This window comes from Planococcus citri, chromosome 5 (genome assembly GCF_950023065.1).
Source record: "Planococcus citri chromosome 5, ihPlaCitr1.1, whole genome shotgun sequence".
NCBI classification, from domain to species: domain Eukaryota; kingdom Metazoa; phylum Arthropoda; class Insecta; order Hemiptera; family Pseudococcidae; genus Planococcus; species Planococcus citri.
The window spans coordinates 93,293-119,433 of NC_088681.1; the positions used below are offsets into that span (position 1 = coordinate 93,293).

Sequence of the window (26,141 nt, forward strand, 5' to 3'; positions counted from 1 at the left end):
TCCACGACTCCACGACATGACACGTGGACTCGCAACATTGTGCTCAAAATCCAAGACCACTCGGGCATTCGCACTCGCACTACTAACAGCGGATAAAAATTTGCAAATCGCTCGTTTTTGGTTTTTTTCATTTTACATTCCAAAATACGTAACTTAGGTGTTACGTAGGTGGCTACGTACTCGTACTTGCGAGTACATACCGCAGTTTCAAAAATACTCGTGTCGTAATCGTTTATACGCCTTTCCACCGGTTTTTGCTTGGCACCGGCGCGGGGGTGACTCGCCAGTCGCTACTCGCTACTCAAAATGAAGGTCTCTCTCCTCCGTATATTCACTCCGTACCCGTACCGTACATCAATAATTCAACGCTGTTTATCCGATCGAAGCGAATCGAATTCGAATGGTCGATGGAATGAAATACGTAAAAATTAAATGAAAAAGGCCTAATCACGTATCACGTAGTACGAGTAGGTATAGTTACTAAGTAGGTACATAGGTACTTAAACTGACAACTTACTCGCGCGGGCAGCGCGGTTTTCTAATTTTTCCAAGTCGAGTTACAAGTATAGGTAAAAGTGGGAACGAGAAAGTTTCTTCTTTATAAAGTAAGGTAAAGGTAAAGGTAAAGGTAAAGGTAAGGTAAGGTAAGATAGTTGAATTGACAGAAAATCGACAAATGTAGATATTGTATTTTTATCAAGTTTTGCCGGAAGCTCTGTAATTAAATATGTAGATAGGTAGGTAAGTCGGTAGATAGAGATAGATAGGTATGTATCGGTGACGGCGACGGCGACGGCGACGCGACGACGGAGGTCGCGATCTTTCTCCAGGGTTCAACAGTTACAGTTGGGATTATTGGCGCCTTGTGGTTGTTCGGTTAAACGTGTTCCTTTTGCTCCGGAAACCAAATTCGGATCCGAGTCTAAGCTTTCGGACATTTTATCGCAAATGATGTCAACCAGTGTTTCGAAAACTGCCTGCGAACGTAACAATAAAACATTATAGGTAAGTATGTTTGTTTGTAGGTAGGTAGGCAGCTAGTAGTAGTAGTAGTAGTAATATATTTTATTTCTTTTATGTAAGGTGCACCGGGGCAAGTCGGAATGATTTTTCGCAATTTCAACTTTGACCAGCTGTTACTCCCCTTCTAATGAACCAATATGGATCAAATTTATTATGTAGGTTCCCATTGAGCACGATTGACATAGTTGCTTTCGCTCAGTGGAATAAAATATAAACTGTTTTGACTTCCCCCAATTGGGGGAAGTCAGAACAGGCTAAACTTTGCAGAGGCGTAGATCACAAACGGAGCGTCCTAGAAAAATTGCATAAGTATAAACAAGATTGTAAAGAATTTAATTCTCTTTGAGATCACTCTCATCGGATTTTCACTAGGACGCACGGTTCGTCCGCTATATGTGAAAAACTAAGAAATAGAAAGTCTGTATTTTAGAACAAATTCGAAACAAGTTCAAAACAACAACAAAATACAATTGAACCAAAGACATCTAAAATGAAACTGAATCGCAAAAATTTGTATGCCGTGATGAAGTAGGGGTAGTACCCTCAAGTCACCTTTAGTGGCACTTGGCCAGATATAAACCTCTAGGCGCTAGAGCAAGTTTTCTAACTTACCCCAAATTCCAACTTCCCCCGGTGCACCTTACCTTAATACAATTTAACAAATTCAAGAACCCCTATGCGCGGAGGCGCAAGCGGGCAGAACCAGATAGAATCACACCAGCTGTAACTACTAGTAATAACAAAGTAAAATAAAGTAATGTAAACAATAATGAGAAAATAATACGAGTAATAGGTACATATAAATAGGATGAAATCAGTACCTACCTACCTACCTATCTAATTTAAAGACACGAATAGAAAAAAATAAAGTAAATCACAGTCTCAACCGGGAAAACATTATGGCTGGGGAGTATAATAGTACCTAGTTTATGCAACTAGGGAGATAATGTGATTTTCAACAAGTTTTGAGGTTTATTTCCCGAGCGATGCGCGGCAAGTTACTCAAAATGGTTGAAGATCACATTATCTCCCTTGTTCTATAATAGTAAGTATATTATGTGACAAGAGCGGAAAGTATGCGATTAACCAGTGCAAAGTTTAAAGAGCGAGGCGAAGCCGAGCGACTTACACTTCGCACTCGTTAATCGCGTTACTGTCCAATCCTGTCGCGTATACTATTTTAATTTCATATGAGAGGAAAATACCTAAATGCTGAAATTTTTAAAAATGGCACATTTAGAATTTGTAAACATGTGCAGGGAGGAAAGTAACTGTTTCCCGCACATGTTTAGATAGATGCGTTAAAGACGTATTTTCCAACCACAAAACTGTCTAGGAAACTACTCATTTTCCGATCATATGAAATTAATAGTAGATTATGCAACTAGGGAGGTAATGTGATTTTCAAAATGGTTGAAGATCACAATATCTCCCTTGTTCCATAATATATTTTACATAACAGGGGGAGGTAAGTGGCTCTTTACCGCCCGCGCAGCGCGGGCGATAAACGCCACTTTCCTCCGCCCCAGTCATGTAAAATCGCGTACACACCACGGGAGCTAATAAAGAATGCCTCAGAGCACATGTGTAACGCCCTCGCCTTCGGCTCGGGGGTTAATAACATGCGCCCTGAGGCATTCTTTATTTTACCTCCCTTGATGTTTTTAATGGAGAAAATCGCTAGTTTGTCCACCGAGCGATTAGCGAGCGGGAGATAATGTAGCGGATTACCTCCCTAGAAACGTAAAATCAATTTGGCAAGTAGAAAAAATTCGAGAATCGCCAAAAAGTTGCTAAATTTTTTACGATTTTTCTAGATTTTTTTGAAATACATACAAAATATTGGCATAACCGCGCCGCGTTCCATAATACGGGTAGGTAAGTAGGTCTAGGTACGTTTTTTTCGCCATTGTGGGCACGTGTGGTAGGGTGTGGTAGGGTGGAGTGAAGTGAAGGGCAGTGGGGGAATTGTTTTTGGCTACAACCCTTTTTTTTTTAAAGGTAAAAGTGCCCCCATACCCTGCCCACTACCCACTACCCACTACCCACCCAACGACGGTTTCATCAAAATTTCAATACTACGAAAACAAGGGCATTTCACCTACCGGTATGTTACCAGGCAATACCCTTTGTAGCGTTTACCTACCAAATTTCTGATCAAATTACTGTCGTCAGATTTGCGCCCTACTTGTACATACATATTGCATATGTAGGTAGGTATATGCGAAAAACAAAAAAATGAAACAAGTAGGTACCTTGACATTAACGTTGTCCTTAGCCGAGGTTTCAAAGAATTCGATTCCAAGTTGATCGGCCAGCTGTCTACCTCTTTCGTAAGAAATTACGCGCTCGTCTTCCATATCGCATTTATTGCCAACAAGTACAACTTGCGCGTTGTCCCAAGAGTAAGTTTTTATCTGCGTAACCCTGCGAATACAGAGGTACTCGTGAAAACAAACAAACAAACAAACAAACACGCTACAGATTACAGATACTTAGTAGTAGTAGTATATTTATTTCATTTCTTGGAATACAATTTTGAAAAACAACAAGAGGTAGGTAGGTAGGTACATTTACGTACATATATGCACTGCAGGTGGACATAAATGTATGTACAGGCTACGTACTCGTACTCGTACTCGTACTCGTAGTACAGGATGCACAGAAATATCGAATACTCCGAAGAAAGTTTTTTGTTAAAAACAACTACGAGTGTAAGTGGGGAGCAGGGAGATACCTGTCATTTTCAACGAATTTTGAGCTTTTTCGTTACTTACTCGTCGTATTAAGGGAGAGGAGAATCGCATACCCAGTCCAGCGCGATGTAAATTGTAAAAGAAAATTACCTTACATCGAGTATGTCGGTAAGGAGAAGGACATTGTCTATGCAGGAGGATAAGACAATTAAGACATACACGCTACACACATACCTCTATACCTACGTACGATTGGTGGACCGTGGAATATCATCACCTCATTGTCAGTCCAACAACCAATCAATGCACCATCATTATTATAGGAGGTGGTATAGTATAGTAGTAGTAGTAGTATTTGCTCGTATTTGTTTTTCATTACGCCGGCATGGAAATAGCCTATCGAGTACTTATCGCCAAAACAGTTTTTTGCTAAAGGTTTCCACTAGTCGTGGCCCATTGGTCATAGTACACACTTACACAGTATACGTACCTATTTAGTATTTAGCAGAAAACTTTTTCGGACGAAGGCTACCTACTCGTTGATACGAGTATTTCCGCGATCCGCGCACCCTGTACGTACTAGTACTAGTAGGTACTTATATAGTACAAGTGCACAAGTACGTCTACCTACTACGAGTATCTACCTAATGGGCTAATGCTCGAGGTATGCTAGGTACCTATTGGCTATTACCAGCTAATGAAGTAATGATAATGAAAGCGAAAGCCATACGAACCAGTCTTGAACACTGTTGTATGATTCTTCGTTTGTGATATCGTACATCAAAATGAATCCCATAGCTCCGCGATAGTACGCCGTTGTTATGGTTCTGTATCTTTCTTGACCAGCCGTGTCCTAATGCCAGCAACCAACCAACCAATAAACAAACAAACAAACAAATTAATGCCAATGTGAATGCACGAACGCACGATTTACCTTGACGCAATACCGACTACCGGATTATAGCAAAGTAGGTATGTACCTCTACCTACTTATCTTTTAGTACCTATATGTAGTAGGTAGGTACATACTATGTAGTATGTAGATGTACATAGGTAGTTGCATGTCTACGTCTCTACGAGTAACTACTAACTTGTAGTAACTACCTACGGGATGGGTGTGCATTGTGCAAGTACCTACATACTCGTACGTACGTGTGCAGTGTGCACCTTAAATTGAAAGAATACGCGCGCGCTATACCTAGGTATAGGTTAGGTACCACATACAGGGTTCCCAGAAATATCGCCAACCCCTAAAAAAGTTTTCTGCTAAATATTTCGGTTGGTCACGGTGAATGATACGAGTAGATAGGTATAATGATAGCACTTGATTGGTTGTTGGACTGGAGAGATAACATTCCACCAATCATGCGCATCTATTTCACGTTGCCAACCTACGCGTATTTTTTTAATAAAAAACTTTCTTCGGGGTTGACGATATTTCTGGGCACCCTGTACGAGTAAGTATAGCGTGAATAGGTAGGTATGCAAAATGAAACGCCGCGCTCGCTGCACTTTCAATGCACTCCCAACTCCCAGTAAGAAGCCTGTGGCCGCAAAATTCTACTCTGAAAAAATTCTTGCCGATGCGACGCGACGCTAGGTACCTAGACCTACCTACCTACCCTATTGACAAAAGTTATGCTGAAAAGCATGCGTAACGGTGCGTGATTTTGGACTGGTGTAAAAGCGTGCATTGTCGCGTTAAAAATATACATTTTCGCAGCAATCTAGCAACCAAGTATTTTCTAAAATGCACCAGTGAGTAAAAATTTTTTCAAGTCCAAAAATTGATAACATTTATGCAAAAATAACCTGTAATCTATTAAGCTGCGAGGTGGCCGGCTGAGTTGAGCAGTCGCATATCGCAGGAACCAGGGATCGATTCCCGCACGCGCCGGAAATTTAAAATTCTTTTTTTTCAATTTTTTTGAAAAAATTATCTATTAGAATGTGTTAAAATTCACGATTAATCGGTAGATAGTATTGCCTGCGAGTTTCAGCAATTTATCTGCTAAAATTTCCGCACTTTTTGTACATACTTTTGGTTTACTTTTAAGCATGCTATTCACTGGCTGAATAGCATGCGATTTTTTGAAAGAGTCCAAATTCACGCACGCGTGTGATATGCAAAAAAGCATGCATTTCAGCATGTTGTATGCGCAATTATTGTCAATAGGGATAGTACCTACATACGAGTACCTATAAGGGTAAGGTGCCCTAATATCAACCACTTCCTAATATCGACCACCAGCCGATTTCGTCTCCAAATATGCCCAGACTTCTGCGGAAAAAATATTTTCCGGTGTATTTTTCATAAACAAATCGATGAGACCAAAATCATAGCTCTACAGCCAAAATTCACGAAGGTATTCGCAAAAAACTTTTTTCAAGAAGAAAAAAAAAAGTTGAGTGTTTTTTCAATTATTCATTAAATTTTAGCAGTTATATGTAACTAAATGCTGTAAATTGCAATTAAGAAAGAAGATTCCATATTTTGAAGACACTTTATCGATTTGGAAAACAATTTTGTACAGGTATTCGTAAATTTTTTTCAAACTTTTTTTTTAAAGAGTCTCCTAAATCCGACCACCACCGCTTATCATTATGCAAAAAATTTTTTATCCGCCTCTATCCATCATTATGCCAAAAGAACCTGAAACTTGGCAAAAATTGTCCCTTTCTGTGGGTGACGTTATTCAAACGACCAAAATGGCCAAATCTGGATCTACATAGTGTACGAAGTGCTTTTCCTGTGCTCATGAGGTCTGCGATACTGCTGTTGAGGAGACCTCAAATAAGAAAAATACGGGTGCTCGTATCGTTTAAATTAATTTTAATCTTTGCGGTAAATTGCTTTAATTAATTATTTTAACTCGTTTTGTCAATTAAAATCTTTTTTTTTTTTTTTTTTTTCGTAATCGCATACTTAGTCCTTTTTATCCATTTTAAAGGTGGTCGCTATTAGGAACACTTTTTTTCAGTATCTAAATTTCGCACTTTTCAGAAAATCGATCGGCAAACATGAAACGAAAAAAATTGGGAGTTGAAATTTTGCGGGGTAAAACTAGAATAATTGGCGGTCATTTTGAGCCATCAATGGGGTTTCTACCTGAATTTGGGGCTGAGTAAATTGAAAACTGAAAATGGTGGTTGATATTCGGGTACTTTACCCTTATGTATTTTTTTTCATCAATTTTCAGCCAATTTGACAACACGTTGACGTCGTTGACCCTATTGACAAAAATGATGCGATAGCATGCTAAAACGCATGCTTTTATGCATAGCGCAAGCACGCGTGAATTTGGGCTTTTTTCAAAAAAAGCATGCGATTCGGCCTGCGAATAGCATGCGTTAAAGCAACGTTAAAGCGTGTAAAATAAAAGAAAAATTGAAAAATTTTTTGCCCCGAGCGGGAATCTAACCTGGGAGTGGGACCCGCGGTTTCTATTTATCCGCGTTACCTAACCAATTCGGCCACTTCGCTGCTTGCAAAGAGTGGATTTATTTCCCCATAAATGTTTGCACTTTTTGGACTTGGAAGAAAAATTTAAAAAGTTGACAACGCGCAAACATTTATGCAGGAATAACTCGACTCTTCGCAAGCAGAGAACGAGAAGTGGTCAAGTGGGTTAGGTGACGCGGAAACGCTGAAATCGCGGGTCCAGATTTTTTAAATTTTTCTTTTATTTTACACGCTTTAACGTTGCTTTTACGCGCGCTATTCGCAGGCCAAATCGCACGTTTATTTTTGAAAAAAGTCCAAATTCACGCATTACGCATCAACACGCCTGTTTTTACGCATAATTTTGTCAATAGGGGAATTGATATGGTACGAGTACGTAAACCCAAACTGCACCAAAACACCTTTATCATACATAGGTAAGTATTTATGCGATCCTCTATGTACGCGGGCACCACAATTACCGTGAAGATTGGGGGGGGGGGGGCTGTGCGAGTAGCCAAGAGTGAAAGCTAAAGCGTTACCACACGTATGCGTATACACTATACACTATACAGGGTGCGCAAAAATATCGACAACCCCGAGGCCCGAAGAAAGTTTTTCATTAAAAATATGTGAGGAGCTGAGAATCAAAACTCACATTTGCCAAAAAAAAAAAAATACCGTTTTATGGCAGATTTGGATATACCGTTTTACACTCTATAATGTGACATATTCTGTTTTTTTGGATCAAAGTCATTTTGGTGTGAAATTCACCTTCAAAACCAAGGGTTAGAATCAAAACTCACATTTGCCATTGGCAAATGTGAGTTTTGATGAAAACTTAGCTTTGTTTGCAAAATTCCATAGGGAAAAGTTTGATAACAAGCTGAATTTTGGTACACGGGGGTTTTTTGATACGCTGAACACGAATTTGGGGTGTCCAGGTGAATCCGGTGTACGCTTCCCCCTTTTTTGTGGACCTTACGCCCCCAAATTTGTTTTTTTGCGTTCAAGTCCGAAAATATGCAATTTTATGCAAGATTTATGTTTTTTGGGTCGCAGAATACGAATTTGACAATATTTTTTTTTTAGGGGTGGGGGATGAGGGGGTTAGGGGGGCGAGAAATTCAAAATTTGACTATAATGATGTGTGATATGTCGAAATGTATGTTTTTGAGGGTGTAAATCACGAATTTGACAATATTTTTTTTCGTAGGGGTCAATGGTGGGGGCTGAGGGGTGAAAATGGTTAAAAATTCAAAATTTGACTATAATGATGTGTGACATGTCGAAATGTATGTTTTCGTGGTTGTAGATCACGAATTTGACAATATTTTTTCCGTAAGGGTTGATGGTGGGGGATGAAGGGGGTGAAAAATTCAAAATTTGACCATAGTGATGTGTGATATGTCGAAATGTATGTTTTTGAGGGTGTAGATCACGAATTTGACAATATTTTTTTCGTAGGGGTGAATTGTGGGGGATGAAGGGGGTGAAAACGGTGAACAATTCAAAATTTGACTATAATGATGTGTAATATGTCGAAATGTACCAAGTATGAATAATTCAACTGAAAGTGAGTAATTTTCATCAATTTACTCGATTTTAGTTTGTTATAAAGTCATTATAGAGGTTTAATTTACGTTAAAACTCCGTGTTTTGCCTATTCTGCTACATAAATAGGAATAGAACAAATTTTTGCACGTAGATGCACGGCAAATCCCAGGGGCTAGTACTTCAGATAGTGTATTTCAAGATGTCATTTGCCATTTTTGCCCCCGAATGCCCCGGCGACGACAACAGTCAATTATAGTGAAAAATCATGGTGAATTTTGTTTAAATGTTACAAATTTTTTCTTCCAGGGACTTTGACGGCTCTCCAATAGAAAATTCTCCATCCCCCACCCTTCACCTTTTCTACACCTTCAAAAACATACATTCTGACATATCACACATCACTATGGTCAAATTTTGAATTTTTCACCCCCTTCATCCCCCACCATCAACCCTTACGAAAAAAATATTGTCAAATTCGTGATCTACAACCACGAAAACATACATTTCGACATGTCACACATCATTATAGTCAAATTTTGAATTTTTAACCATTTTCACCCCTCAACCCCCACCATTGACCCCTACGAAAAAAAATATTGTCAAATTCGTGATCTACACCCTCAAAAACATACATTTCGACATATCACACATCATTATAGTCAAATTTTGAATTTCTCGCCCCCCTAACCCCCTCATCCCCCACCCCTACAAAAAAAATATTGTCAAATTCGTATTCTGCGACCCAAAAAACATAAATCTTGCATAAAATTGCATATTTTCGGACTTGAACGCAAAAAAACAAATTTGGGGGCTTAAGGTCCACAAAAAAGGGGGAAGCGTACACCGGATTCACCTGGACACCCCAAATTCGTGTTCAGCGTATCAAAAAACCCCCGTGTACCAAAATTTAGCTTGTTATCAAACTTTTCCCTATCGTCGTAATTAAAACAGTGAAAAAAAATTTGATTGCAAATCTTGGAGTCAAAACTCACATTTGCCATTCTTTGTCTGGATATTAAAGCAGAAGGGAGCTAGGTGAAAATCAGTCAACACAGGGAATCGTGTTCTAGTAGCGCTATCTAATGATTCATTTTGGTATTATAAGTTTTTTCAGTGTTGAGAACCGTTTGGATTTGAATTGGTTGTGATGGTTGTGGTTTTCAGAACCTTTGAAAATAAGTGGTTCTGGTTTCAGTTCTCAAAAGGTTCCCAGTTGTGGCTTTGAAACAGTTTTGTTTTGGTTCCAAAAGATACCTTTCACATTGTTCTTCCAAAATGGTTCTCAGTTCTTCTCAAACTCAAACGGTTCTAGTGGTTCCTTTTACTCCTCCTTTGATATTTTGCTGGTGGTACTGGTTGTTCCACCAATTAAAAATGGTTCCAAATGGTTCCAGATGCAAAAAATTGGCAAAAAATTGAAAATTTGTGAAAATTCCCCTTTACCTCGCTTATTTTGCATGAAAAACATGAATTCTTATTTCACTTTGGTAAAAAAACGAAGTTTCAATGATGAGAGGACCAAAAAGAACCGATTCCTGAAAAGGGTTCCTGATGGTTCTTCTTATTTGAAACTTGTTCTGGTTCTTGTTCTGGTTGTTCTTTCCTTAAAAAACTCAATCGGTTCTAAATGGTTCTAAATTGTTTCAAAATCATTTTATATGGTTGTTCTTTCGGTACTTCTCTTTTCCAAATTTTGAAACGGTTCTGATGGTTCCGGGTGCCGTTTCAATTGACCTAAAAAAGCGGTTGTGGTGGTTCCAAACGGTTTTCAACACTGAGTTTTTTCAACTGGCAACACTACTAACTCAGTTTTTCGCGTTTTTCTCAAAATCGTTTATGGTGGCAAATGTGAGTTTTGATTCTCAGCTCCTCATGTGTATACGCGACACGCGTAGGTTGGCAACGTAAAATGAACGCCGCGCCGCGTCGAAACGTTTGGCAAAAAGTTAGGTAGGTACCTACTTTTTCATCGAAAGATAAGCTAAAATTCGAGAGCTCGACGACTTTATCATTCGGTTTTGCAAGTTTTATTGAGACACGATATCGTAAAGTTGTGAGAATTTTTGGCGACGCGTCGCGTCGCGGCGAAGAACTTGCAACTTGGCGTTGAAAGAATTTTTGCAGAGAATGCCTTATTAATCGTTGTGTGAGAATAAAAAATTTTAATTTCATATGATCGGAAAATGAGTAGTTTCCTAGACAGTTTTGTGGTTGGAAAATACGTCTTTAACGCACCCATCTAAACATGTGCGGAAAACAGTTACTTTCCTCCCTAGGGAGGAAAGTAACTGTTTTCCACGCATGTTTACAAATTCGAAATTGACAATTTTTAAAAATTTCGGCATTGATTTTCCTCTCGTATGAAATTAAAATAGTATACGCGACAGGATTGGACAGTAACGCGATTAACTTGTGCGATTTAAGTCGCTCGGCTTCGCCTCACTCCTTAAACTTCGCACTCGTTAATCGCATACTTTCCGCTTCTGTCACGTAATGTACTGTTACGTTTCTGCGGAGATAATCGGCTACATTACTCGTATCTCCCGCTCGCTAATCGCTCGGTGGACAAACTAGCGATTCTCGCCCTTAAAAACGTAAAATACATATCTACGTATCGCGTATGGAACAAGGGAGATAGACGTGTAATGGATCTTCAACCATTTTGAGTTAGTTGGGAAATAAACCTGAAAATTCGTTGAAAATCACATTATCTCGCTGGTCGCATAATCTACTACACATATAGGTACTTGTATATGGTCTACGAAGATGAAGATATCGTGTACGAGTATGCGGTATGCGGTATGCGGTATGCGTGTGCTTGGACGTACGTCGTACATGGATAGCAATTCTGCGTATAGCTAAAGCTACCAGTTACGAGCGACGAGTAGGTACATACATAGGTACTAGGTACATATACCAAATACGTATTTAGCGAATGCTGTTTAGCGGCACAGCAGAGTGCATAACTAATTATGTAGCCACGTAAGTGGCCAGAGGCTGTGGCTGCGGCTGCGGCTGCGTACTTACCCAAATTTGAAGTTTAACTCTCTTATCGTGGCGGAAGACGGTTTTAACCTTGAAATCGATGCCGACCGTCGACACGAATGCAGAAGTGAACGAATCATCCGCGTATCTGAAAAGGAACGAAGTTTTGCCCACGCTGCTATTTCCGATGATCAACAGTTTGAACATGTAGTCGAAATTCTGATCGGGGCCTTCTTTTTGCCATTTACCATCTTGTTGACCGCCGGCCATCTCTGCAAACAGACGCGCCAAGCGCAAGCGCGTGCGTTAGTGTACACTGTACCTACATGGTTATACTCGTACGGTTATCACTTATCAGTTATCGGTTAGGTAGCTAACTACGAGTAAATAGTTGTACATATACATAGGTGAACGGAGTACTTTTCGCCTCCTTTATAACACAAGGCGTTTTCGTCTCCGATGTTTAGAATCATCCTACCGGTGTGTTCTTCTTCTTTTCAAAATTAGGATTCTCGTGCGAGAATTAGTTAGAGCACATCCGGAGGATACAAGTTTCATTTGGAGGCGGAAAGAAACTGTTTTCATTCTTTGAAATTACTAGCGATGATTTTGGTGTTGAGGTTGACACGATGGCACTAAGATGTTATGTATATCCGTAATACCTATGTATATGGTCATTTTCGCCTCCGGACAAAAATTGCAGGTATTTAGACGTTTTAGACTTCACGGATCACTATTTTGAGGATATACGTACTTACACGGCGATACGTTTTGGCCTCCGGTCTTGACGTTTTCGTCTCCGATTTGGAGGCGACAAGGAGCGTATACTTACTCGTACATATGAAATGGAGGCGAAAAAGCCGCGCTTAAAAGATATATGTACATATACATTATACAAACACCCGCGTTTGCGTTTGCGTTAGGTCCTAGCTAACGAGTTTGTACGGGGTGCAGTGTGCGCAAAAATATCGCGGATCCCGAACAACATTTTTTACCTAATTAAAAATAGTACATATAGCTCGGCAATGGCAACGTGAAATAGATGCATAGGTAAGTATTAGGTATGATTAGTGGAATATTATGAACACAGTCCAATGACCCAACTACCTAGTACCTACAATGCGAATAGGTAAACATTAGACGATGTTTTTTTCGGTTTTTTTTTTCGTTTGTTTCCTTCAATTTTTTTAAATCTGCTATAATTAGGTACCTATTAGAAAATCGGCGACACTGAGTTTCAAAATACTCGTAAAGCTCTAGTATGGAAATTGGAAATAGATTATGCTCTTAAGATAGTCGTAGCATTTTACATATGTGTTACGTACTGCGCAAGTGCGCATGGCAGGTTGGTGTCGTCACGCGGTGGAGCAACCAATGGCGTGCAACGTGGTACAATGTGAACAGATTTGATGCGTGTGCAGTACGTAAGTGCTGTCCTACATACCTTGCAACGCAACGTGCAACGTGCAACCTGCAACCTGCAACCGAAAACAAAAGATTTTGATTTTGGTTGCGCAACTTGAGCCAAAACCGAGCGACTTCTTATCAAAAATAACAAGTTGCGAGTTGCAAGTTGCAAGTTGCAAGTTGCACGTTGCAAGTTATGAAGGACTGCACTAAAACTCGCGTAAAATGCAGAAAATGCAATGCTAGGACTATCTTAAGAGCATAATCTATTTCCATACTTGTATTTGTATTAAAGAGGTTTTAATACAAGTATGGAACAAGATTATGCTCTTAAGATAGTCCTATCATTTTATGATTTTACCTAAGTTTTACGTACTGCGCACGCATCAAATCTGTTCACATTGTACCACGTTGCACGCCATTGGTCGCTCCAACGCGTGACGACACCAACCTGCCATGCGCAGTACGTAACACATATGTAAAATGCTACGACTATCTTAAGAGCATAATCTATTTCCATACTTGTATTAAAGAGCTTTAGTATTTGCCCAGTTTTAGAAATACCTAATACGTATTAATGCTCGATCAATTGATGACCAATTGACTAGGTACATACTCGTATTTCAGTGAGCACCTCTTACCTACTATGGGTATTGGGTGTTGGGTATTGGGTAAGCTTACTCTCTCTTACTTACGAGTACTGAGTAGGTAGGTAGGTACCTATTGTGTTTCTGTATGCTACTTACTTCCTTACCTACTTAATGTGGATTGTGGAAATGCTCGATTTACCTATGTGTATATGTACCTACATAGGTATTAGGTACGAGTACGATATAACAGGTAAGTATGTTCACTGCTCAGACTCACCCTGTACTTTGACGACGCAGCAAGCTCTAACTAGGTACTAGGTAGGTAAGGTAGGTACCTAAGTTGATGCGATCGAGGAAGAATGCAAGCGTTGGCGTTGCCGCTGCTGCTGCTGCTGCTGTTCGAACGTGTATGCAAACCTAATATGCGTGCGTAGTGCGTACGTACGTAAGTACAACCCAGGTAATTGCGTATCGCGTATCGCGTTTGTCTGTAGACAGCTAGATATTATTTAGCGCTGCCGCTGCCGAGATGTTTTATTCGACTCGACGATGCCGATGCCGATGCCGATGCCGATGAAATAAATCGACCGATGGTAATGGAAAACGCGTCGCGTACGTACGAGTATTACGAGTCCATTATTTGACGCGGCGCGCGTTTCAACCACGTCGAGTACATTTACACTTCACCAGAGCTAATTACCAACAGCAACCACCACCACAACACAACACAACACAACACAGCACAGCACAGCACAGCACAGCACAACGCAACGCAACACCAACGACTATTTCACTCTGTCCGAGTATACCAATTGTTACCACCGATAACGAAACCAGCCAGAACGAAAAAAAAAAAAAAAAAAAAAAAAAAAAACACCACCGAATCAGGAAACGGGAAGGAAAAAAAAGATGGATGGAAAGAAAGATAGAAAGTATAAACAACCGAAAGATAGATACGGTAGGAGAGAGCGAGTGACAGAGAGAGAGAGAGAGAGAGAGAGAGAGAGAGAGAGAGAGAGAGAGAAAGAATTGAAAAAAGAAAAACAAGAAAGAAATGAACCGCGAAAACGCAAATACCTACGAAAAATGACAGAAACGCAACCGCCAAAAATACGTACGTACGTACGTACCTACCTACCTACGTATATGTAATGTAATATCGACGATATATAATAGAGTTTTAATAAAAATAAAAATATTACGCGACGTATATACTCGTACTTTTACGTATGTATGTATGTATACCTAACGATGTTGGTGCGTTGAAACTTGCCGATAGGTGGAAAAGTTGGAAAAGTTTATGTAGAGCGTGCTTGACTCGATTCGGGTCTTGCGCACCACCGCGCTCTCGTTTCAAATTATTGATTTGCCAGCGACCACGACGACTACGACTACGTATGTATATGTGGCAGGCTGGCAGGCAGGCAGATAGGTTGGTAGGTAAGTAGGAAGCGAGGAAAGTTGATAGGTTGGTAGGTTGGTGATGGCCTGTGCTGCGCTGCGCTACGCTGCGCCTCTGCCCACGTGATGACGTGAATATTCACGCCACGCGCGCCTCGCAGAAGGCTTAAAATGTGAGAGAAAATGACGCGAAAAATTATACGCAAACGCTACGCTACGCTACGTACTAATGAATCGCCTACCAACTAGTAGGTACCTAATACGAGTAAATACCTCCGTTAGTAGACTACATTACATTCTGTACCTACTACATAGTACCTATCCTATATGCGATTTATGTACTCGTACGATAAGATAGTGTAAGTGCGTACTACTTATGCTACCTACTACCTAGACATACCGTGTGTCTGTGTAGTGTGTAGTGTGTGGACGTAGACGGTGTAAAATGAATGGCAAAATTGCAATACTTTTGAGTACAACTACCAGACGAGCAGGGACAGCTGCTGCTGCTGCTGCTGCTGCTGTTGCTGGTCGCTGTAGCTGCGTACATTTTCGTAGGAATCGTAAGTACCTGTGCGTAATTGCGTATGTACGATGTATGTACATAAATACATATGGTGTACGGCGGCGACGGCGGCGGCGGCGGCGCGGTGTTCAGTACGTTATATTTACCTACGTCGTCGAGTACGACGCGACACTCCACCCGCACGTACTATTACCACCACCACTCGAAATAATTATGTATGTGTATTCGACTTGCGTGTACTCGAGTGTACGTACGTACTCGTATCTCGCTGTACTGGTACACGGGGTGCGCAGAAATAGGCATCGAGTGGGTATATGGGTATGGATATGGGTATGGGTATTGGGTACCTCCAAAAAAGTTCTCTACTACACATAAATACGAGTACTGCATCTACTACATACGCTATGTAGGTATTTCGGTTAGTCACAGTGAATGATACGAGTACGAGTACGAGTAATAGCCAATAGGTACGCGCATGAATGGTTGTTGCATCGAGGTGATGTGATTTTGCAAACGTCTATACTTATTTACGCGCATGTATTATTTCTAAGAAAAAACTGAAAAACCCTTGTTCGGGGTACTCGTACTCGATGTTTCTGCGCACCCTGTACCCTGTGCCCTGTACACGTAGCTGCGAGTGCATCTGCATATGGTAGGGCGCGGCGCGGCGCGGCGTAGGCGTGATGAAATTGTCAAAATTTAAAACAAAACAAAAAAACAATAACCATACTCGTACTCGTACTCGTACAACAGCAATAACACGGCTAGTCGGCTAGTCGGCCACCGTTACAGTATCGTCATAGTCATAACATAACAATGTGAGCTGACTGGCTCAGTAGATGAGGTGTCATACTTGTAGATGTAGATATAGAACATAGGCACGAGTAACTACGAGTATATAATATGTCTATACGATACGTCGCGTCGCGTCGCGTCGCGTCGCGTCGCGTCGTCGGTCGTATTACCTATACCTACTCGTGTGTACGTACGCGTAATTACTCACGCACGCTTCTAGTTCGTAGTTGTAGCTGCTGAGTGTCAAGTGTGAGTGCTGATAAGTGATAACTCAGCTGTTCCTCTTCCTCTTCCATCTAGCCTACACAATACATTGACATACGCGTATTTGGGCCAAAAGTACTTTAGTAGGTACCTAATGCATTTCGTCCCAACTTGTCCAAGTCTGTGTCAAGTTGCCCCAGCCCCAGCCTCAGCCTCAGCCTCAGCGCCACATTATAGTACGAGTAACTCGGCACACTGTTTACATTTTACTCGTATTTTACCGAGCCCGAGCGAAAGCTACTCTGACAATCGCGCTCAAATTTTCACTCTATAATTTGGAAACCCTCGTGAGAACATGCAAGAAAAGTTTGTTCTACCTACGTACATCACCTACTTACATACGAGTATATTTTTCTGTGCACCATGTGGCTACCTACCTACCTACCTACCTACCAACCAGGTACCAATCAACCAGCCAACCAGCCAACCATTCATCTTTCTAGCCTACGAGTAGTGAGGCGAAGGCGAAGGCGAAGGCGAAGACGGTTAGCGGAGCACACTGTCTGTAGGTGGACTGTGAGGTACCTATCGTACTCTGTAATTCGTACCTCGTACCACGTACCTATTTCTAGTGTATATACCTCTACGAAGACGTCGTCGTCGTCGTCGTCGTCGTCGTAGGTAAATCGTCGGTAGGTCGGTGCGACTGTAGTCGTAGTCGTATAGTAATCGCGAGTGTTTAGTCTCAGTCGCAGTCGCAGTCGCAGTGGCAGACCTCCTAGTCCGAGTCGTTGTTGCGTGAACGCGAATGCGAACGCGAACGCAAACACAAACACGCGAATGCGAATGCGAATGTGTCGTCATACTGTGGTCCTAGTAGTTTTATTTTTATTCGTTTCGTCTTTCGGCTCTCGGCTCTCGGCTCTCCATTCGGTTAGATTTTAATTATAGTCATAGTCGGCTAGCTAGTTAGTTAGTTAGTTAGTTAGTTAGTTAGTCAGTTCGTTTGCGAGTTGGTTAGTTGATTTTTAGTTTTTAGTTTTATTTTGATAATTTTTTCATGTGCGATTCAGATTTGATTTACCTACCTATGTGCGTGATACTCGTACGTGTGCGATGCGGTGCGGTGCGGTGTGTAGGTGTTTAGTATACTCGTAGTCTGTGTATCTGTGTAGTGTGTACCTACCCGCACATTTCAATACTCGTACATTAACATTTTCTTCGAGTACCTACCTAAGTAGTACGCGTACATATAACTCGGTACTGGTGCTATTTGTTTTCGTTTCCTCTTTCTAATACCTAATACCTAATACGCTTTTTAGTATTTTTCCTCTTTATTTTCTCATTTTTTTGCCCTCTCGTTTCAATCCTACCTAAATACGTACCTGTTTGTATTGTTTATTTCACGCGTGTGTTTTTTTTGTGTCGCGGCTGCAATCAAGCAAAGCGTTGTCTAGTCCATTCTTGTACTCGAATATGTTTAGGTACCTACTACATACCTGTACTCGTACCTACCTAATCATTGATCGTGTTTCTGTTTCGTTTTGTTGGGTTTTTTTTCGAACGCAGACGCATTCTGCACAGTGCCTTTAGTGAACGTGTTTTTTGGTCAACGTTTTTCTTCTCGCCTCGCTTCGTACCGCGTACCTACGTAAAGTACAAAGCTGCTTGCTGATTAGTGATTGCAATTACCTATCGGTACCTAACTTACCTCTATAGTGACCGCAAGTACTCGTATTCGTACGTCGTATTTATGTAGGTAGGTAGGCAGGCAAGCAGGTAGGTAGGTGGGTGGGTAGGTGGGTAGGTACATACTCGTACATCACCATTCACCTCACACAAAATCACGCGCTTTCTCAAATCCACTCGCAACGGATAGTTCTAGACCTCGTACATATCATCGCAATCGTTCGCCTCGCACCTAATGCAATTCCACGCCGACTTGCTAAGTAGGTAGATAGCGCATGATTGGTTGTTGCATTGAGATGATAAGCGATAACTTTCCACCAACCATATACTCGTAGGAGTACGTACCATATGCATTATGCATTATGCATCTACCCGTATTTAACCGTTCGGCGTTCACGTTGCCAATCTACGAGTAGGTACCTACCTATATTTTTAATGAAAAACTTTCTCCGGGGTTCACGATATTTCTGTCCACCCTGTACATGTTGGAAATTGTACCTACCTACCCACCCATGTACAGGGTGCGCAGAAATATGTACCATATCGGATACGACCACCGACCACCGGCCACCGGCCAGCAAACAAAAGACGTTTTCTGCTAAATGTTTCGGTTGGTCATGCTCGCATGAATGGTCACAACGAATGACGATACTCGTTCGTGTAAGGTACTAGGTACTAGGTACCGCAATAATGATAGCGCAAAGCACACGACGCGACGCGATGGGTTGTCGGACTCGAACGATATTTTTGCGCACCCTGTACCTACTACACGTACGCCGTACGCCGTACGCGTATACCTACGTCCTACATGCGTACTTATTGCGTATGGTATTTACTCGTATGCGGGCAAAGGCTGAGGATTTCATTCCTTAGGCATGCTCGAACTCGTATATTATGCACATTGCACAATTGCGCTTTGTGGAGTGGAATGTGCGATTTCCTTACACGCTTGCCTGCCTGCCTGCCTGCCTGCCTACCTACCTACCTACCCATCCGTAATTAAGTAGGTACATATATACCTACTACGAAACCTTAACCATCAGCTGTTTTTGTTTGTTTGTATCTGTTTCGGTAGTCTACCTACTGCACAGTAGATACAGGTCAGCACTCGCACCCGCGTCCGAGTCCGAGTCCGAGTCCGAGTCGGTTTGAAGAGGTGCACACTGTTTACGATGCGGTGCCCCATGTGGCGGCGTGACGACTATTTAGTTCGTAGTTGCCGCAGCCGCAGCCGCAGTCGCAGTCGCAGTCGCGGTCGCGGTTTCACTGTACGCGCGCGTTTTTAATTTCAAACACTAAATCCAAAATGAGCGTGGAACAAGCGTTCCGCTAGCTGTTCTACTCGCCTGCTGATTGCTGACGCTTACGCTGACGCCAAAGCCGACGAGCTGGTCTACCTATTCGTACTTACTACCTGCGAAAATTACTCGTATCTACGCGCATTGTAAATACACACGTACATCCCCTATATTACTCGTACTCGAAGATACCTAGTCTCCACAGCGCGTAGGTACTGTAAGGCAGCGCCGCGCCGCGCCGCCGCTTTCGCGAGTTGATACACCACCGTAAAATACGAGTTTATATGGACGTCGTCGCGTTGATGGTTGCATTCTACCAGATAATTATCCGCTCCCGCAACTTGAAAATTCATTCGCAAGACAAAAGACACCGCGTGGCGTGTAAGTAGCTATTTATATACGGATACGCGTACGCGTATGTGTATGTGTATGTGTATGTGTACAACATACATAGCCCAAACTTACCTAGATTAGGTATAGGTATAGGTACTCGTATTCTACTCGTATCAATTGATACCTCAGCGTATGTATTTGTGCCTAGTTACTTTCCTACAGTATTTTACGGATAAGCTTAAAAGCGCGTAACGCAGCTCGTGAAATTGAGAAAAAAACAAAAGCCCTCTACCCCCTCCCGGCCCAAAAATAACCACGAAAATAATTCAACTACCTATATGAAACAAACAGGCGGAATGTGCCGGCTCGGCTCAGTTTTACGGCTGTGGCGGTGGCTGTGGCGGTGGACGCTTCGCGAAATCAACATTCAACACGTGCCACCGCTGTTTACCATCATCGCGATAATCGGTATAGAGTACCACCATGCACCCGGCCACCCGGCCACCGACATACGTATGTACGCGAGTACGACGACGACGACGACGACAATTTACCTACAATACGACGACCTAGGACGCGCCCAGGCGACGCGACGTATTGTCTACGAATACGATCTAGGTGTTGGTTTGTTATTGTTTTGTTTACTGGCCAAGTGCCTCGAGTGGTCATCCAAGTTGCATTCAGCATTCAGCTCGCTGCTCGCATTTGAAACGGCGGCCGATCAAAGCGGCGTATTCGCTATTCGCTATTCGCTATTCGCTATTGGCTATTGGCTGTTGGCTGTAGGGGTTTTTGAAAAATTTGGCCCGCCAAACCTGCCTGTCTGCCTATCCACTCGCAATCAAAATTGACACTGCGAGTATGCCGGCTCAACTACTCTACCTACTCGTACTTACTCGTATGTTAGGTATGTACTGTAACGCGGCTAGGCTACCAAAAACGTCCTTTTTCCAACACCGTATACCAGTCGACTTGCAGTCACTACGTTATTCGTCGCATTCGCATTCGCATCGTTGTTACTCGTACGACGACGCGACGCGACGCGACGTACATAAAATATATATATAGGTACTTATGTCGTTTCATCGTGCGTCTCCACTTTTCGGGCTCTACAACGACTATGTACGTAGACGTACTCGTACTCGTACGCGTACGCGTACGTGTACGCGTACCTATGTATGTACTATAGAAGGTAGTACTTAGACCTACTATACCTGTACGAATTTCCGGTTTCACGGTCGTAACCCGAAGATGGCGATGGCGATGGCCAAACGTAAACGTTGCCACCCGCGGCGTGCCGCGCCACGCCGTCCCGCGAGTTTTTCTGTTTTTTATTCCTGGCGCAGAACCCGCCGCCGCCGCGCCTATACGTATTTGTATGTACCTTTGCGGCGAAAATTACTCTTCGCCGTTCGCGTCGTCGCGTAAATCTGTACAATATAAGCATTAGGGCGGGTCGAAAAAAAATGTAGGTCTCAGAATTTTCTGAAATTCACATATGTGGTTCCTTTTGAGTTGAAACCACCCCAAAAAAATTTTTAGCCCCCCGCGGCACCATGGGGCTGAGCCACGTGGCCTCAAAGTGGGGCCATTTTGGCTAAAAATTCACGTTTTTCAGGTTTAAAGCTCCAAAATCGATTTTTAAAATTTACGGGTAGCACTCAATTTGTAGAGTTTGAGATGCTGAATCTCCCTGTGGAGTTCATTTTTTGTTTCGGTGGTCGCTTACGTCCGCGCAAATTCGTTGAAAGTATGAAAATTGCTGATTTTAAGGTGTCAGGAAAACGTTTCCGCGAATTTATGCCCAAATGGTGTTTTGTAGGGGGACATATCGATGTAGTAAGTTGTAGGGTAAGTGCAGGTAATATGGGGTACATAAGTTCAAACTCTTCCTGAATGGAGAGAAATTGATGAAAAATGAAAATTTTTGCGACATTCGAAAATTCAAACATTTACCCATCTGTGATAAAAATTGTGGCCACTAAAAATCATTTTTACTATTTTTAATTTTTTTTTGAAAAAAAAGTTCAAAATCGGCATTTTTGAAAAAGTGCAGGTAATATGGGGTACCAACAAAAACTACAATGAAATGACCTTTGAAAAGCCAAACAAAAATGTTTTCCAGTTTTTACATTTATTTCACGCACAAACCATGGTTTCCCATGATTTTTTTCATAATTTTTTGATTTTTCGAAAAAATTGTTGAAAATTCACCAAAAAATGGCAGATAACATGAAGTATTTGTAAAAATGAAAATAAACGAATAAAACAAACAGGAAAAATTATTTTTATTCATAATTTTTACATTTGTTAGTGTTTTGGTTCAGAATATGTCAAAAATCTGCAAAAAAACAAGGTACCCCATATTACCAGCATGTGAAAATTTTAACGCCAAAAATGTTCTATTTTTTTTTCAATTCAGAAAAACGACTCACTGAAAAAGTAAAGTATGAAATAGATAGTAAAATCATGGCTCTTTCCGACACTCTACTTGAAATTTCAAAAAAATATGTATTTTTCGCGAAAACGTTCAAAAAACTTGACGTATCTGTTTTGGGGTTGCATGAAAAAGTCACCACCGACGAATAAAAAAGAGTACACGTGACCAATCGCCTCCGGGTCTGATCAGATCATCTTAGAATCATTCAAAAACACTCCTTAAATTTTTTCCTGTTGGATAGCACCCACAGAATACGAAAAAAGCGGGTACCCCGTATTACTAGCAACCCCATATTACCTGCTTTTACCCTATGTATATGTAGTCGAGGGGTTAAATTTAGAATCATCAATATGCCCTCAGATCGCTGATAGGGTACATGATTCAACTTTTGTACAACATTTTAGGATTTCATAAATTTGAAAATTTCATCAGATAGCTTTTACCTACTTTTTTCGAATGTTTTCAAAAAAAAATTTCATTTCATTTTTCAAACATTCAATTTTGAATGAGATATGTATCTTGGAAGTACACAAAACCTTTTTTGAAAATTGTGAAAATACTTAATTCAAAAATATGAAAAAATGATAGACCATCAAAAAACGACAAAAATCGAAAATAAATTGAGAAGCATCAATGAGATGCCTAAAGTGGAATCGAAAAAGGATTTTTGTGGTCTTTGAGTTTTTTTCCAACTTTTTTAGGGTAATTTGTACTTTGAATTTTGAAAATAAAAACTGGTTTTTTTTTGGCTCAATTTTGACAATTTTCATGACACTTTCTGCAGTTTTGACAAATCATCATTCAATTTTGAGAATTTCCGATTAATTCTTGCTAGGTACTTTTCAATAAACCAAGCAGTCAGTGCAAAATTTTACGCAAATGAGACATTTTCTCAAATTTTTGTCGTTTTTTGATTGTCTTATCATATTTTTTTCATATTTTGAATGATTTTCACATTTATCAAAAAAGGTTTTGTGTACTTCCAAGATACATATCTCATTCAAAATTGAATGTTTGAAAAATGAAATGAAATTTTTTTTTGAAAACATTCGAAAAAAGTAGGTAAAAGCTATCTGATGAAATTTTCAAATTTATGAAATCGAAATCCTAAAATGTTGTACAAAAGTTGAATCATGTACCCTATCAGCGATCTGAGGGCATATTGATGATTCTAAATTTAACCCCTCGACTACATATACATACAACTTACTACATCGATATGTCCCCCTACAAAACACCATTTGGGCATAAATTTGCGGAAACGTTTTCCTGACACCTTAAAATCAGCAATTTTCATACTTTCAACGAATTTGCGCGGACGTAAGCGACCACCGAAACAAAAAATGAACTCCACAGGGAGATTCAGCATCTCAAACTCTACAAATTGAGTGCTACCCGTAAATTTTAAAAATCGATTTTGGAGCTTTAAACCTGAAAAACGTGAATTTTTAGCCAAAATGGCCCCACTTTGAGGCCACGTGGCTCAGCCCCATGGTGCCGCGGGGGGCTAAAAATTTTTTGGGGTGGTTTCAACTCAAAAGGAACCACATATGTGAATTTCAGAAAATTCTGAGACCTACGTTTTTTTTCGACCCGCCCTAATAAGCATCGTCTCCGTTTCGTATACCATATACCTACGAGTATAGGTATAGGTATAGGTACGTCGTAGGTACAGACCTACGTACAACGCAGAGCGAGTGACTAAAAATTTTCAATCCAAAATACATATGTATGTATTTGGTAGCTACTCTTACAACTCGGCCATCGCGCGGTCGAGCAAACAAAAATAGCATAGGCTAAGCACTTAAGGGTCGGCCGACCTGCGTATTCGGATTCAGCGCGCAAAAAAATGCTATAATTAGGTAGGTACCTACCAATTTGAGTCATCAGTTTTCTCGACTGAAAGTTGAGAATAATTGTCAACTTTTGAGCTTTCGCAGTTTCGCACCACTTTAAAGCAGCAGCTGCCGGTCAGGAGACGGAGCGCGATGTGAAAAATATTACCATAATCGAATTCTGCGGCCCAAAAAGCATATACTCGTATTTCGATGTATCGCATATCGCGAGGCCATATTTGGTGAATTTCTCGACACCCCCAGCTTATGCCCCATCCCCAAAAATGAAAATTTTGAAAAATGTCGACGCCTAAAAATCATCTTATCCTTAGAGCATTTCGTTAAACTGCTTGAAAATCATTTTTAAACGAATTTAGCCCAAAAAGATGAAATTTGCGAAATTTGGCCCCCCTTTGAACCAGCCTGGCGGGGCTGTGGCGCTGTGGCAGCACTTTAGGGTCGGCAGGCCTACATATTCGGATTCAGCGCGAAAAAATGCTATAATTTTGCACCAATTTCGGCCATCGGTTCTTTCGGCCAAAAGTTGAGCAAAATTGTCAACTTTTGAGCTTTCGCTTCAGGGCTTCGAAGCAGCTGCTGCGGATTGGCAGACCGAGTGCTTTTAAAATAGGGCTATGTATACTAACTTTTGGGGCCAGTGCCGGCTTTCAATCATTTCGGGGCAATCGCAGTGGGTAGGTAGGCTATAGCTCTTTTACTAATAGTGGAAAAGTGCCCAACTGCCCATGCCCATGCCCATGCCCTGCCTTGAAATGTCAACTCGAACGTTGTTATACTCGTAACGTTACAATAGGTATTTCCAAACGTAAGGCGCGAGGCGGATAAAGACGACCCGACCCGACCCGACCCGACGACGCGATGGGCTCTCTTTCTTTTCTATACTATATCGATGGTGTAGGTACCTACCTACCTACCTACCTACCTAGTTTCTTTAAGGCGAGCGATGTTGCGAGTGAATTTTTCGCGCTCCTGGCGCAAAAACCGCTCACCTTTCCGGTAAAAACTTGTTACCACAGTTCGGCAGACAATCGTCGCGCGTCGCGCGTCGTCCAAATGTGGTAACAGTACAATTGAAACGTCGCCGTCGCATCGTTCGTTTTCATTTTCGGTTGAGGCGCGCGGCGCTGTTGGCTGCAATTTTTGGAAATGCCCGTATTTGCGGTTTTTTTCCTTTCTGTTTCTCCAAGCAAACCGGACCGCGTAAGATTTTCGATTACCGACCGCTTAAAAAGAAGAACGAAAAGAAAAGCGAAGAAAAACCAACAACGAGTATAAGCTGTCGACAAACACGCGACTTGTACGTCGTCGCCGCGCCGTGCCGTGCCGTGCCGTGCCATGCCGTAGTGAATTTCGTATCACGCTACGTATAACAGTTGCCATCGAGATGGAGATGGAGATAATAAGAATAGGTAGGTGCTAACCGCCAACCGGCCGGACGGCATGCGGCACAGTTCCTCACGCTAAAAAAAAGTTGCAATTCACGCGTCCGATAAATATTTATGTACTACGACTACGAGTATGTATTTGAAGAAAAAGAAACGGCAAGGAATCGAACGTTCGTAAAGGATATTTGCGGGATTTGTTAAACGGAATAAAAGTGCATCGTACGTTGCCGTCGTCAAATCAAACTGAGATACGATAGGATGAGGGCCTAACCTTACACGCAAAAGTGAAAAGTGGAACGCAATCCACGCGCCCGAATCTCGAGTATCAAAACACATGCTAGCATCAGGCTAGGGGTAGTGCAAACTGCAAACTCTCGAATGCTACACTAGACGTGGACTGCAGTTTTTTCACGAAGCAGTTCGGCAAAAATTACTGCGACGCGACGCAACGTACCTACCTACCTACCTACAAATATTTTTTCCAAAATTCTCTTCTTCCACACCTATAGGCTGC

The 26,141-nt window shown here is 41.4% G+C and overlaps 2 protein-coding genes across 30 annotated transcripts in view; one reads left to right on the plus strand and one right to left on the minus strand.

The window, feature by feature from the left end:
- Positions 1–671: 671 nt before the first annotated feature.
- On the minus strand, positions 672–14,939 carry Rab3 (RAS oncogene family member Rab3). Of its 2 annotated transcripts, none has more exons than XM_065366190.1 (5): positions 14,036–14,939; positions 11,746–11,975; positions 4,454–4,572; positions 3,279–3,450; positions 672–977 (listed from the first exon to the last, which is right to left on the minus strand). In XM_065366190.1, the coding sequence occupies exons 2-5, from the start codon at positions 11,971–11,973 to the stop codon at positions 834–836; spliced, it is 663 nt and encodes a 220-aa protein (XP_065222262.1). In that variant the 5' UTR covers positions 11,974–11,975; positions 14,036–14,939; the 3' UTR covers positions 672–833. The 2 variants fall into 2 exon arrangements, with proteins under 2 accessions (XP_065222262.1, XP_065222261.1); XM_065366189.1 differs by having other exon boundaries at positions 13,978–14,939.
- A 2,394-nt stretch (positions 14,940–17,333) lies between these two features.
- Stacl (Stac-like) overlaps positions 17,334–26,141 on the plus strand; it is an 84,044-nt gene continuing 75,236 nt past the window's right edge. For 13 of the 28 annotated variants that reach the window (XM_065366155.1, XM_065366177.1, XM_065366175.1 and 10 more), the window contains exons 1-2: positions 17,566–18,385; positions 19,391–19,994. The gene's annotated coding sequence lies outside the window, so the exon portion shown is untranslated. Of the gene's footprint in view, positions 18,386–19,390; positions 19,995–26,141 lie in introns of all 28 variants that reach the window. The other 15 variants (XM_065366161.1, XM_065366164.1, XM_065366165.1 and 12 more) reach the window with 15 other exon arrangements.

What these genes read in the sequence shown, in the direction of transcription:
- Rab3 (XM_065366190.1), bottom strand. Translation starts at nt 11,973, where the DNA reads ATGGCCGGCGGTCAACAAGATGGTAAATGGCAAAAAGAAGGCCCCGAT. An exon ending in GAGTTAAACTTCAAATTTGG is followed by an intron (nt 4,573 to 11,745) that starts GTAAGTACGCAG and finishes TGCTGGCATTAG; the next exon opens with GACACGGCTGGTCAAGAAAG. An exon ending in AGGACAACGTTAATGTCAAG is followed by an intron (nt 978 to 3,278) that starts GTACCTACTTGT and finishes TTACGTTCGCAG; the next exon opens with GCAGTTTTCGAAACACTGGT.